At 36.7% G+C, this 15712-nt stretch overlaps 1 protein-coding gene and 1 pseudogene across 1 annotated transcript in view; both read right to left on the minus strand.

The window, feature by feature from the left end:
* Positions 1 to 8528, minus strand: part of rnf121 (ring finger protein 121) — a 95939-nt gene extending 87411 nt beyond the window's left edge. The window contains exon 1 of the mRNA XM_051093325.1: positions 8393 to 8528. Coding sequence (XP_050949282.1) covers positions 8393 to 8470 — 78 coding nt within the window. The 5' untranslated portion in view covers positions 8471 to 8528. The remainder of the gene's footprint in view (positions 1 to 8392) is intronic.
* A 3122-nt stretch (positions 8529 to 11650) lies between these two features.
* On the minus strand, positions 11651 to 15712 carry LOC127152804 (uncharacterized; annotated as a pseudogene).

Below are 15712 nucleotides of genomic sequence, written 5' to 3' on the forward strand. Positions count from 1 at the left end.
CAGGGCGGGTCTAATGGTAAGACGGCCACGTCAATCAACAATCGTGGGACTTTGTCAGTACAAAGCAGATGTTGCTAAAAAGTTGTTCCTGAAGGATGGATCAACCAACTGTTTGTGATGCAGCTTCACCAACAGAAGTAGTGATTTTTTTTTTTTTTTTTTAATGAAAGTTATTATGAACTAATGCAGCTAAAGTTAGTCTCACACCATATCTCACAAGACAAATCCCTGAAAGTAAACTGCTGCCTCATTCTATTTATAATGTACTGGAAAAAAATTCTAATGATTTGCAACATAACAATATGTAATGACTGATAATGTTTACAAAACAATATACACACTGCCACCCAATAATATTGGCCCCCTTGGTAAATATGAGCAAACGAGGCTGTGAAAGTAAATCTGCATCATTTATCTTTTTGATCTTTCATTCATTCATTCATTCATTCATTCATTTAAAAAAAAAAAAAAAAATCACAAAACTAAACTTTCATTGAAGTAAGACAGCTGAAAGTGGGGGGGATACTCACATTATGAAATAAATGTTTTTCTCCAATGCATGTTGGCTAAGATTATTGGCACCCCTAGAAATTCTCTGAAGTATATACATATATCTTCATACTTACATTTCAGGCCGGGAGCCAGCCAAGCTTTTAAAAGCGGACCTTTTTCAGTTCCCACCCATTTTGTATTTAATTATGAGGTTCAAATACTTAATTTTGGTGACTTCTCATGTACCAACTGTGCTGAATTAGCATGTCTGCTGGTATCTTAATAAGCACGATTTTTGATGCACCAAAAAAAATTTACTACAGTGTTGTCAAACTGTTTACCAAGATCATGTATCACCTTCTTCAGTAAATAAACACAAATATCTAAAGCAATAAGTTACTTAATTAAGACCCGTGAGTGACAATATTAATGCAATAAATGCACAGATCCTTTATACTGACACATACACATACAATTTTGATTGTTTATGATGGGGGCGTTTGTAGGATTTCAGAACATCTGGGCCTGCAGCAAAACATCAGGGGGTAATTGTGGGGTGAGTGGGTCACATCATGGTCATGTAAGATTTTGTGAGACAATGGTGGGTGGATGTGTATCCCATTAGGGGGGTCTGGGGACATTTTCTTATACTAATTAAGGTATTTAATACTTTTTAATGGCTTTAAATGTTGTTATCATTTAAAAGAACACTTGTTTATTTAAAAAAAAAAAACAAAAACTTAAATTCTGGACCTTTGGCAGTATGGGGTGGGTCGTTCAAACCACCCGAACCACCTCTGGCTATGGGCATGCATTTTGTAGCACACCAGGCTGACTGAAATTGTCCATCCATGACTTCCAGTTCCACAGAATCAGAGACGGGAAGTAACTAAGTACAAATAGTTTGTTACTATACTTATAGTAGATTTTTCTGGTATCAGTACTTTTCTTCACTATTTAGTTTTCTGATTACTTTTTACTTTTACTCCTTACATTTTTACACAAATATCTGTACTTTCTGCTTCTTACGTTTTTAAACCAGGCTTGTTACTTTAGTTTTAATCAGCATTTGGTGGATCACAATTCGATAACAAATCTCTAATAAATCATGGATCGGTTAGTCTTGACTGGCAACGCGATTCGGTTCGCGCGTGCTCCACGTCTCCGCCAAACGGTTTCTATCAGAGCAATCATCGCAAGTGACTCGAGACTGGAGTGGAAGTGCCCGGGGGGATAAAGGCAAAACTACTGACCTGTTCAGGACTTCAAGTGCAGGTCAGTTTCATCTGTAAACAGGCTGCTAAGAGTTTCTAGCAGTTTAATGCTTAACTAAGTAAACAAAGACAAAACTACAGCAGTAGTACTATAAACAAAACTAAACTACATTACTATCATCACTCAAAATACTTGATGCTAAAGGACATCATTATTATATACTGTAAAGTTACAGTAGTAATTTAGCAAACACATGTTATAAAACATTGTTTTGTAATACGTTCAGAGGGAGCTGGGCAGATAACAACCCTTACGAAAATTAAAACCAAAATCCATGGTTACTATAGTTAAACCATGGTAACCAAAAAATGAACCATGGTTTTGCTACACTAACCATAGTCTAACCATGAGCTCTGTAGTAAAACTATGGTTGTAGTTAAATTAAAACAGACTGCAATCAATCTGCCAAAAAAAAAAAAAATAATAATAATAATAATAATAATAAAATAAGATAAAACAACAACACCTGATCATAATGTAATACTTTAAATTTAACTTAAATAAAATTGTTACTGCACATAGAATATAATAAGGTGATTGTTTTGCAACAAGATGGAGACAGTTCTGCTCATAACAGTAAATGGTTGATGGGAAAAGTGACAGGTACAAAAAAATTAGTGAAAAAAGCAAACACACACAAAGTGAGATGCAGAGAGATATCATGGAAAATGAAGAAACTGGAAAGGTTTTAAAGCCTTTAAGGTTTTAAACATTTGTTTAAATGTGATGGCCATACGACTTCCGGTTTAGTGTCTACCATGTGAAGTCGCAAGGTCGAAGGCAAACTGATTGCTATTGCTAAAAAGATCATAGCTCTGTCAAAATGTGCCTCAGTTATCCACACATTTATGCAGAAGTATCAGTGTTTCCCCTACCATTATATTAAGGGGACGGCCCGCCCCCCTTGAAGGTCAAGTAAACTTTATTTTCTATATAGTGCCAGATAGCCTTATGTTATTTATCTTATTTACACAACGGCATGTCATTTCTGTCTCTAACGTTACGTGGTCGCGCGTCTACAATTTCTCTTCCGCTAAAACGCGCACGGGATCGCGGAGTCCATTCATAAAAACGGAATTTACTGTATAGCGCGGGATGCCACAGAATTCGTCAATTTTTGGATTAATAAATCAAAAGTAGGTCTCTCACTTAAGTCGAATCGCTATATGGACTAGTGTCGGTGAATATTAAAACACTTTACTCTGCTCGCTTTGCTCTGTATGTATGAATGGCGGAAACAGAGTTTACTACACAAATACTCAAGCACACGTGACGCTCGCGGTGATTTTCGGCCTCTGCGTCTCATTATATGACGACATGGACACATGAACTTAATCTCCAGAACTGCTGTAAGAGTCACTTTATGTAAATTTTACCGTTTCATTTGAAAAAATTAGCATCATATCATAGTGTATACACACAAAAACTAACCGGCAACCTGTCAAAATAAAAGTACGATTTAACGTGTAACAGAAATGTATTAGTCTCGTATTACTTTTGTACAGTATAAGGTGTTTAAATATTCCTATTTCTGGCAAATTTAAATAACACAATTAAATGCAGAAATTATAATAATAACAGAAATAACAGAATAAAACTTTGTTGTTTGGCAACAAATAAAAGGGTTTAATTTTCATTTTAATTAAAAATAAATAAATGTTTAGTGCCTGTATTTGATTATCAGAAAAATTAATACCTAACCGAACCCCCCTCCCCCTTTCCTTGATGCGGAAAAGACGTTGAATGGAATTATCTTCTACAGGACTTTTGGATTTGGCCCCGTATTTATCTTTTGGATTAAAATTTTGTATGCAGCCCCTAAAGCTTCTGTACGCACTAATAATTTTTAGTACTTTTCAGAGTATTTCAAGCAACATCGAGGCACAAGACAGGGTTGTCCCCTTTCCCCATTGTTATTTGCCGTAGATATTTGAACCCCTTGCAATTGCCCTACGTTCCAATGCACGTCTGCGGTATCACCCGAGCAGGTACAGTGCATAAGGTTTCTTTATATGCAGATGACCTGCTTCTTTTTTTATCTAACCCCCTTTCTTCAATTCCTCAAATTCTTTCTATTTTAGATACCTTTAGCAGTTTCTCTGGATACAAACTAAATTTCTGTAAAAGTTAACTGTTCCCATTGAACTCATCTTCCCTTCAAATTTCATATTCAGATTTTCAGTTTAAGGTCAGAAATAGTTTCAAATACTTGGGGATTCAGGTGACCCATAAATACTCTGACCTGCTCAGTACCAACATTAGTCCTTTGCATAATCATATTAAGTCTCTCTTTGTATACTGGAAGTGTCTTCCTCTATCTTTGATAGGCAGGGTGAATGTAATCAAAATGAATGTTCTTCCTAAATCTTTATATTTTTTTCCAGGGCCTTCCTATATTTATTCCAAAATCTTTTTTTTTTTTTTTTACAGTTTTGCACCGAAATATTTTTTCTTTCATATGGAATAAGTCAAAACAAATTAATCAAAGTCATCTTATGAAACCAAAGTGTTTGGGTGGCCTGGCTCTGCCAAAATTTTCAAACCTATTATTGGGCAGCGAACATTAGGAATCTGTTATATTGGGTGCAGCATGATTTACAATTAAATAAGTCTCAGTGGGTACTGATGGAAGCTGCCTCTTGTTCTCCAGCAGCTTTAACATCCTTACTAAGTGCACCAGTTCCCTTTAAGTATACTACTTTAAAAAAAAAAACAAAAAAAAAACAACACAGTTCTTAAATATTCACACATTCACTAAGGATTTGGTCTCAGTTCCATCTAGCATTAGACCTTAAAGACCCTTGTACTATGGTGCAGGTTTTTTGTAATATTTAATTTCCACCCTCTTTGATGGATAGGGCTTTTAACATCAGGAAGGAACATGGCTTAGCTACAGTTAGTCAGCTATACATTGACAACAATTTTGCATCCTTTACTCAGCTTCGAGATAAATTTTTTTTACCCAGCTCCCATTTATTTAGATACTTTCAGATTCTGAACTTTATTCGTAAGCAGTTTTCCAACTTTCCCTTTTTGCCAACTAAAAACATACTTGATATATTAGACCTGCATACATCTTTGAAAGGGGTAATTTCTAAAATCTATACTATAACACAAAACAGTCCCCCTCAATGCGTCCATTGAAGGCGCTTTGGAAGGAGGAATTGAATCTGACGTTTGAGGAAAATATTTGGGATCTAATCCTTTACTGTATACATTCATCATCTATAAATGCTAGACACACCCTCGTTCAGTTTAAGGTGGTGCACAGAGTCCATTGGTCTAGAACTAAATTAAACAAAATATTCAAAAATTATTGTTTGGCATTTTGCCAGAATCTGTTAAACTAAACACATCACAGGCCTATAGTGTAGCCTTTGCAACTCTTTTGGCTAGGCGACTTATTCTTATAAACTGGAAGTCAGCAACTACCCCGCCTTATCGCCAATCGGTTTTGACGTCTTGCATGCTCTCAGGATGGAAAAGATTCGGTTCGCAATAAAACAAAAGCTTTCTTTTTTCTTTGTCTTTATTTTCTTGTTTCTTTATTTTGTTTTGAACAACCATAATTGCCTGATGTTGTTTTTTTTTTTCTTTCTTAACCTGATTTAGTGTATGGTTGTATGCTATATGTTGATATGTGTATATCTATATTATTTGTAGTATATTACTATATTTGTTATTATTGCTTTCTGTCTGACTTAAGATGAACCAAATTTAAAAAAAAAAAAAAAAAAAAAAAAAAAAAGGGTTGTCCATGGTTTCAGAAATTGTTATGGGTGTATGGGATGGCCTGGATGAGTGTGAGATTTCCCAGCCTGAAATTGTCTCAGTTCAACATGGTGGTTGTTTAGCCTTGTGACATTCATTAACAAACAAATTTTAAATGCAAGTTATTTTGTATTAATGTGTCAATATGATGTGAGGTCCAGTTACCAGCATGACACTAAAACAGGTAGTAGTAACGGGTACTTTTTACTTAAGTACATGTCTGAGCCCATACTTCTTTACTTTAACTTAAGTAAAAAAGTGCAGTCAGTACTTCTACTTTTACCAGAGTGTTTTTAAACATGAGTATCTGTACTTCTACTTGAGTAAAGGCTGTGTGTACTTTTGCCATCTCTGCACAGAATTAAAAAAAATTGAGGAACACAAAGGCCAAATTCCCTTAATCATCTTAAAGGAGTAAAATCAAAGGAGTAAAATAAAGTTCTGATGTACAGAACAAGATTGTTTAGCTTCACAAAATAGAAAGTGGCAGTAAGAAAATAGCTAAAGCACTAAAAATCCCCATTTCCACCATCAGAGCAATAAGTTCCAATCAACTAAAGATGTTACAAATCTACCTGTCATCATGAGATACTGGAGTAAGGATGCTAAAATTCACCTTACAGAAATAAATTAGATTTTATAGATATTTATTTGAAATATATTCAATAAATTATATGGAAAATAGTTATTTTAAATAGTACAAATATTTCAAAATTTTACTGTTTTGTGCTGTACTTTGCACTCTCAGAAAAAAAAGGAACAGTTCTGTCGCTGGAGCGGTACCCTAATGTACAAAAGCGAAAAGCTACATCTTTGTACTTTATCTACCCCTAAACGAATCATATTAGTACCTTAAAGGTACATTTTAGTACTTTGAAAGTACATATTGGTACCTTAAAGGTACATATTAGTATTTTAAAACTACATATTTGTACCTTTTCACTTTGTACATTAGGGTACCACCCCAGCAACAGAACTGTACCCTTTTTCTGACACTGTGGATGAAATAAATGCAGGCTTGGTCAGCAGAAGAGACTTCTTTAAAAACATTTCTCACATTTTCAGTAAAATCTTACAGTTCAAAACCTTTTAAAACTGTACAGGCATCATTTATATATGAAGATAAATCAAATATGAATCGGATATGTGCATTTGTGGTTTGAACTTCCAAAATGCAGTTTAAATGCAAATGGCTTCAAATGGTCACAAAACTGGAATTGGTCATCAAGACCTGCAGTGTAAATGCAGCCTATATTTAGAACATGGGTTTGAAGCTGGGTTTGGATATCATGATGTTATCATATTGTGAGAAAATATAAAACATATTTTGGGTTATTTAGCAAGTTTTTGTTGACTATATAATTCTGTACTTGTTCTGTAATAATTTCAATGTTGTAAGTATTATTATACAATGTTAACAACAATATATAATGATGATTTTTTTTTTTTATTATTCATGCAACAATATTTATTACTGTAATGGTTTCCATAAATAAACATTGCTATATAGATAATACTTTAAGAGCGCTTATGTTTTTAGCATAAGTTTGTGAAAGGTCAGTTTTACCGTTGATAGAGTTACTTGCAGATATCATAATGATCATTGCATTTGTCTTACCGAATGTGTTATTCTGTCAGCACTAGCCTGACCAATCTCATTATGGGCTTTTTGTTTTGGAAATTACAGCACACAAACTCTGGAAAAATGAGATACGTTTCTAGTTTCAACATTATTTGTTCTTCTGACATTCTTTTTTAAAAGAAAAAAAATTGATTAGCTGTGACCCACTGTCATGGTCCCCGTTTAGTTTCTTTGCCTTTTGTTTTTTTCTTTTTCCCATTTTCTTGTTCCTGAGAATTGCCCAGAGTGTTCTCGTAGACCTCTATACAAAGATTTTTTTTTTTTTCAAACTACAGGTACTGCAATCTCAAAGCACTATCGTGCTTTTGTCATCATACGTGACCTTAACTTGCCACAATTGGTGGGTACAAACATACCTCTAATAATAAGAAATATGAATTCAGGACTAGTGTGTATGGGCTGGATAAAGCAAACCTGTATCTTACCAGTAAAGTTTCGATGGATGACGATTGTAATGGAGGTAAAGACAATTACAGTGACATACAAGTGCTGTACATTATTATACACATGCAAGTCCATTATTATTAGTGTGCAAATAAACAGACCATGTATGTGGACTCCCTGATACAGAAGTCCCTGCTGTATCATTTAAACTGAGTCTGGGACAAATGGCACCAATGCAAAGAAAACCTTCATGTGACATTCTAGAGCAAAAACAACAAACAAACAAACAAATGTATGCAATGTGGGCATGTCTTTTCTGGTTAAGCCTTCAGAGAAAAGAGGGGACATAATCACTGTATGTTTGTGTAATATCTGTAAATGCAGATATGATGATAATATTCCTATGCGATAGATCACAACGTATCCCTAAATACATTGTAATCATGACAAACAGATAAACACAGCCAATCACGGGGATTCATATATATATATAAAAAAAAAACCCTCTAAAGTGTAGTTTATTTAAATGTGAAAAAAAGAAAAAAAAAAAACTGAATTCAATCTTTAAAACCTAAAAAATCTTAATGTTTTCACATTAGTTGACCTTTGTCTTCGTATACCTTATTAGTGTTTGAGTTCACTTGTTTGCAGTTATAACAAAATATGATTATTATATTTTACGAAAACAAAATAATAAACGAAGTGAGTTTTGAACCGTTAAAAATCCCCAGTAACGTTTCAATCAAATTAATAGTGATCATCAGACTCAATAAACAGTCAGCTAGCCTTTACATCTTTTACATCATCCACAAACAGCTGTTATCCAACCTTGGAGGCGTCATCGCGATGTCCGTGTCCATGGTCGTGTTCCACACCGTCAACCTCCACCTCAAACACCCCTGCCATCTTCTAGAGTTACAATCCGACTATTCAAGACACTTCCGGGTTACTTGCAACCTTCATCTTCTTCTTGTAACGTTTAATGGCGGTTGACAAGCCAACTTTTGGTTTATTACCGCCACCAACTGGACTGGGCTGCGTTTCCCAAAAGCATCGTAAGCCTAAGTAACCAGTATATTTCACAAGTACGCCAAGCTTTATTCCAATTTATATTTCTAAATACATTGGTCCACAAAACGATTTTATGAGTAGTTGTATCCAGTGGTGGAAATGGCCAAAATACACTGCGGGGACTCTAGCTTGGAAGGCGGGGAAGGGGCGGGGGTGGGGCGGTGGATGGGGGGTTAATAACCCGTTAGATTATAACCCATAGATTATAATTTGTAATCTATAATAACATTTGTTAACAATTTATTTCAAATTTAATTTCGACATCCTTGTACATTAAGACTGGCACCATGCAATTCTGGCCAAATTAAGTGTGAATTTGCACGTTATAATGTAAGCATCATTTCTAATAATAATAATAATAATAATAATAATAAAGGTCTCTGAAAAATGTTTCTAACTTGCCTGTTTAGCTAAGCCATCAAAACACTTCTTATTTACCGGTACAGTATTGCATGATTTGTAGATTATATTTAATAGTTTACACTTTGCAAAAACGTTTGCAGTTAGTTTTTAAAAGGTAACATTACATTTTTAAGGACTCTACGCTTACATTTCTTTTCAGGAGCACTAGTGATCTGACTTTTAAAAAACAAACAAACAAACAAGCAAAAAGACCTTTGTTAAAAAAAAAAAAAAAAAAAAAAAAAAAAAAAAAAAAAACCTTTGACTCCTTTGTAATGCCATTTTTCTAACTTTTGTGCCAAAAAAAATAGATTTGTACATTTTTATCAAAAAAGTTAATTAAACAATAAATTTAATTAAAATAACAATACAGTTAGGTTACAATACAATCAGGCTGAATAAGTTACCAGTCAAATGAAATCAGTATCAACAGTTCATCTTTGCATGGCACAGAAGAGCTCAAATGTGGCATTAAGGAATATTTACAGAATTTTTGACATGACTCAGAGGTTGCATTAATGCATCTCACAATAACAATGTTATGATATTGTTTTATATCTAAAGTTTTGAATATAGATATTTACATGATTTAAATTAAATGACTCAATTTATACTTAAAATGGAACTGAAACCGCCATTGGGTGGCAGCAAGTCAAAGTCTTTGTGACTGAATAATTCATTAAATTGATTCTTTCAAAAGCGCAGATTCATTCATAAATGAAACAGCGCTGTGTGAAAGACTATAGATGCGCAGTGGCTCAGCTGTGGCTTTGTTTGGAACTATTTTTGTTGACGAAATAGATCACAATCAGACAACAGTGTTCCTAAAATGTAAGTCACAAAATCAAAAAATGTATAAAACTGTTGTATAAATTCAGTTTCACATTTGCAAACTTCCTTTATAATCATTAAAAATATGTCACCCGTCTTAGTTCATCGCAATCTCACAAACTTGCATTTTAATTATAAAGCTCTGTACACTGCACATCTATGAATCTATTAACACCGTCTACACACTTTATTATAATGAATGACAAAAACTGCAGTCTGCTTTCACGATCTGTGAGGAGAAGGACGCACATCAATAGGGTCTGGCTGCAGACATGCACCTACACTCTCAGACGCCTGCACTCTCAGACACCTGCACTTCCGCAAGTGACGTTATTTGCAGTCTGTTTTATTTTTTAATTTATATATTTATTATTTTTTAATTGAATCTCTCAACATTTTACAACAGTAGCCAGGTGGTGAAGACAAGAAAAAAAGAAACTAAACTACAGTGTCACTCGCAATCGCCACTTGCACTCTCAGCTACCTGCAACATCACTTGCAATCATAGGCGGATTAACCATATGGGCAATTGGTCCCGTGCCCGGGGGCACCACGAAAATAAATTTTCTCCGGTAAGACAAGCGATGTATTCTTAAAGGTCTGTTTAGCCATGGCCTATATATACCCGTTCATCAGAAAGTACTAAGTCCCCTGAATATTTTGTTGAAAGTTTTTGTTTCTCCTGCTTGAATCAATGGATGTGCGATCTATCGCCAGATTCACACAAACTGCGTGAACCCGTGCGCTTTTGTTTCGACGCCTATATATTACTCAGCCAGATTCATATAGGAGCATGCTGTGCGGTACGTCGCGCAGCTCCCGTCTCTTCAACTGAAATTATAATGCCTCACTTATATATGAGTGCATTCGCAACAGAGCGTCATCCTTGCGCTTTCACGTTGTACTTTGCAGCTGTTGGCAATCAAAAAAGGGGCAGAGTATAAATAAGGGAGTTTAGAAGTTTTATTTTCAGTTCAAATCCTCATAAAACTATGTAGCCATACAGTGCTCATCAAACTTATGAGACCACCCGTCAAAATCTTGTTTAGAACTAAACATTGTATTGTCATTTATTAGGCAAATAACAAACGACTAAATTGTCTTTATTCATAATAACCAAAAACTAATAAACCAAATAAATAAATATTATATTTTTATTTTGTATGCCTCCTTTGGCCTTGATAAAAACTTGCATTCTTGCTGACATTGTTTTAATGCACTTCTCCACAGTCTCTGCTGTTACGGACATCCAATAGTTTCTAGTTGCTCCCAAAGAGGTTGGCTTTTGATTAACCTTTTGTGCAACCTATATTTGAATCCATTCAGTCCCAACAATAATTATATTTTAGCATTAGAAACACTACTTTGACTAAAGATCTTACACATGCTGGTGGATTAACCATTGCAGAAACATTAAAAATGATTTTGGTAATCACCAGTACTTAGTTTAGGGCAGCTGTGGCACAAACTGTATACTGGGTGGTGGTCCAATACATTTGTTAAGCGCAGTCAGGAATGGGCAGTATTTCAAAAACATGTATTTGACATACAAAATACTATTTTGTATTTTGTTATTAAATACATTTAATCTTAGTATTTTTGTATTTTCAAAATGCATAAAATACTTTTTGCCAATCAATCTCTTTATTAGACTGCTGATTTCCTGTATCAACAAGCATACTAAATAAATACAAAAATACTGGATTTGAATACACCTTCTGGTGCTACTTGGACACGTCATCAGTGAAGAACCCGGGGTCATAGGGTGTTTCGGGACTTTAATCTTCATACACCCTCACCCGGGCGACCCAGCCGGGGGTGATCAATCCCCGGCTTGTGTCCAAGTGGCCTGTCACTCCACGGATCCCCCCTGCGGATCCACAGCCACCGCGAGGCCCTCTCTGCGGCCTCTAAGATGTTTCTGGTGGCTTTTCTCAATAGCAGTCCTCTCACTCCAAGGAGTTTGAGGGTTCGCAGCAGTGAGTAGCCTGCGAAGCCTCGGCACCTGACCTCAATTGGCTCACAGCGGACTTTCCACCCGTTGTTCCGGCACTCTGAGCTAAGCTCTGCGTACTTAGCCCTCTTCCGCTCGTGGGCCTCTTCAATACGGTCTTCCCAGGGGACTGTCAGTTCCAAAATGACCACTTGCTTAGTAGACTCAGATGTGAGCACCATATCTGGGTGGAGAGAAGTGGCTGTGATGTTGCCTGGGAATTTGAGCTGTCTTCCTAGGTCGACTTGAAGCTCCCAATCACGAGCGGTGGAGAGGAGCCCCCCTGTAGGGCTAGGCCGTTGGTGTTGTTCCTTCTGCCCAGCTCTAATGAAGGTGATCGTTTGTTTGGGGGCTGCCTGAGTCTTACTGTGCTGGATCGCTGTGCAGATGGAGTCCACCAGTACCTTGAGCACCCGGTCATGGCACCAGCGGTACCGCCCCTCCCCTAGAGCTCTCGAGCAGCTGCTCAAAATGTTCTCCAGGGTGCCCCTCTTCTGGCACAGCTTGCACTCAGGAGTGTCTGCCAGGCCCCAGGTGTGCAGGTTGGCTGGGCTTGGGAGGACGTCGTAGACAGATTGGACAAGGAACTTGATCCGAAGCGGCTCGGCTTTCCAGAGCTCTGCCCAGGTGATTCTGCAGGAATCTACCTGTTCCCACCCGGTCCACGCTCCTTGTTTGGACATGCCAGCCATTTTGGTGTAGCGTTCTTCCTCCACTTCTGCTCGTATCTCGTCCTGAATCAGTCTGCGCCTCTCTTTTCCACGAGCCAGATCGTAACGTGGCCTGGGAAAACAACCAAAACCTGCTCGTCCCGTCGCCACAGAGCCCACCAACGTTTTGTGCCTTAGTCGCACCTCGGCTTTAGTGACGGCTTCTTGCGCCTGCCACTTCCTCCCGGTCTTCACGAGGATTCCTGCTGCTGTGACTTTTGTATCTCTGGAGTCCCTGTACATCAACACCTCTCTGGAGCGGGCGACTTTGAACTCCTCTGCTAGTCCACTCAAAGGAAGATGTAGCTTGGTGGAATGGCCGTACAGGGCAATGCTGCTCAAGGACCGAGGGAGCCCCAGCCATCTCCTGAGGAACTGGCTGATAGACTTTTCTAGGGCCTCGACTGTTGATGTTGGTACCTCATATACTGACAGGGCCAGAGTAATCTTGGCAAGACTCCGTGCTGGTAGATCCAGGCTTTGAACTTTCTAGGAAGGCCAGATTTGTCAATCGCTGTGAGCCAAATAGTCAGGTCGTGCTTAGTTTGTTTTATGGCAGCTGAGTCCTTCAGGGAGCTATCAAAGATCTTCCCCAGGCTCTTGACTGGTTTTTCAGTCACCGATGGAATCGTGGTCTCTCCCAGGGCAAAGCGGAAACGGTCGGACACTTTACCCTTCTTTAGGACATACTTATACTAAATGTATTTAAATACAAAATACATTTGACTTTTTCCAAAGGCATTTAAATACAAAGATTCATAATAGTATTTTAAATACATGTATTTGAAATACTGCCCATTCCTGCAGGAAATCAGCAGTCTAATCAGGTTGATTGACAAAGTACCTTATGTATTTTGAAAGTACAAAAATAAGATTAAATGTATTTAAATGCATTTTTTAAAAAGGTATTTAAATACAAAATAGTATTTTGTATTTCAAATATATGTATTTGAAATACTGCCCATCCCTGCAACAAGACCATGCACTCATTCTCACATTTCTGAAAAACCTGTTTTACACCTTTCTTTGAAGGGAGTAAAACACTTGAAAATTATTTTGTAAATTAAATATAAATGAATGAAAAATTAACTGAGGACAATAATGACTCTTAAAAACACTATCCACACTTTCTTTGTTTGTCATAGAGTCTGATGAGATGAACAGATGTTTTTTTTTTTTATTTTTGCAAATAAAAAAAGTGTGGGTGGAGTATTGGGGGAGGTGGGGGGCACTTTAGGTGTCGCTGCCCAGGGGCACCAAAGAATCTTAATCCACCACTGCGTGTGGCATCAAAGTACCGGGATAGCGATTCGAGAGCAGCCGACTGTCTCAGCTGGCGCAGTTTCTTCAGAGCGGCTGCAGTAGCTCTGATGACCACATGGCTGTTTCACGATTGGCCAGAATCACCGCATGACAACGATCACGTGTGTTTTGGGTTTATTCTAACATCCTCAAGTACGATAATGCTGACAACTCTGTGTTTTTAGAACAGTACAGGTGTTTTTACTGTAGTCGTAATGTTATATTGAGTCACATTATTCATAAAACACTGATAAAAGCATATATAACCCCGCTTTATTAGTATTCAAATAGTACAGGGCTCTCAAGTCTCATGCAGAATTTTTTGTTTTCGGATAAATTACGTGATCCCGCTTCAGTCACGTTCGGCAACATGGATGCGCACACATGGGACGAGGCAAGCGGTGGAATCGTCGATCGCGTGGCTGCCGCTTTGTCGAAGCGTTTTGTGCAGTTGAAGCGGTGGTCGCGTTGCGGTCACAGAGCGGACGTTGCCATTTGTATTTACTAAAAACTAACAAAATAAATGCATTAGGTAACCCATTATTCTGTTTTCCCCCCTTTCATTTTACGATTTCTGGACGAAATCACTTGCCTGTGATCAAAGATAGTGAGAGCTGATGTTGGGGAATATAGCCAAACTCATGCAAAATTATTAGCTCTCCAACAGCTTTAAGTTTTGGCTACTGGAAACTAAGGAAAGGACTAGATAATTTGGTACATCTGATAAAAACAGACAAATTATCCTAACTGATTACTTTTCTAAATTTCTAACGAATGTTTTCAACTGTTAATCCTTTTGAAAGTTTTAAAGCTTGCAGGGTTAACCTTACAGTAGCACTCAACACTGATGGGGGGTGGGGGGGTGGGGGGGTAGGGTAGTTAATCTAAAAAAAAAATAAAGCATATACGCATATACATAAACCCAAATATGGAAATAAATCAGTTATTGAATAAGTTGAAGCACGTGTCCTATTTTGTGTCCTAAACTTCTGAAACATATTTCTCACATATTAGAGCAGTCAATGCAATTTGGGAAAGAAATTAATCAAATCTGTGTAAAAATATTCAGATGTAACCCCATTTTCATAAATAACTGTAATTTAACTATACATTGTTTCTCAGCAACTGTAACCAATTAGTTACAGTTATTTTGTAATTAAATTATGTAATTCCATTGCATGTAACTAGTTACTAGTTAAGTCTGAGTCCATACCACTGTCAACAAGACATCAAAAGTAAACAAAGCCATTAAGCTGGAACAGAACTGTTGCGTGTCTTAGAACAACATGTTTCGTACTTGCATGAATCTGTGTTTTAAATGAATCATTTATTTACGAGAGGGTTGGGCTGCCACCTACTGGCGGTTTTAGACAGGACAAAACCAGCCATGATTTCAGGACAACTGCATACTGAGCAAAATATATCAGCTAATTAAATTTATTGATCCAATATAATATTGCAATTTTATTTCTTTCCCAATGCCTGAACAAAATAATAATAATAAAATAAAAAATAAAGAAATTGTAAACATTTTATCAAGAGTGTCGACTAGCCTATTAATTAGCATATATATGTAGCTCAAAATTCTGCATGCACGTTACACTCCATAATAAACCAAACTGAGATGAAATATTGTCTGGGACACTTCAGCATTACCGGACATTTTGACCAACATTAGCTTTTTTTTTTTTTTTTTTTTTTTTTTTTTTTAGAGCAAACATTTGTGTCTTCTTTGCTTCTAAGTATTTCAAGACTATAAAAATGTAAATTAATCTAGTGATTAAATATTATTTTTTCAAAAACAAAACATCCAAGCTGTCATCTCACTTTTATGGTCAT

Source organism: Labeo rohita, chromosome 21 (genome assembly GCF_022985175.1).
Source record: "Labeo rohita strain BAU-BD-2019 chromosome 21, IGBB_LRoh.1.0, whole genome shotgun sequence".
In the NCBI taxonomy this organism is placed as follows: Eukaryota; Metazoa; Chordata; class Actinopteri; order Cypriniformes; family Cyprinidae; genus Labeo; species Labeo rohita.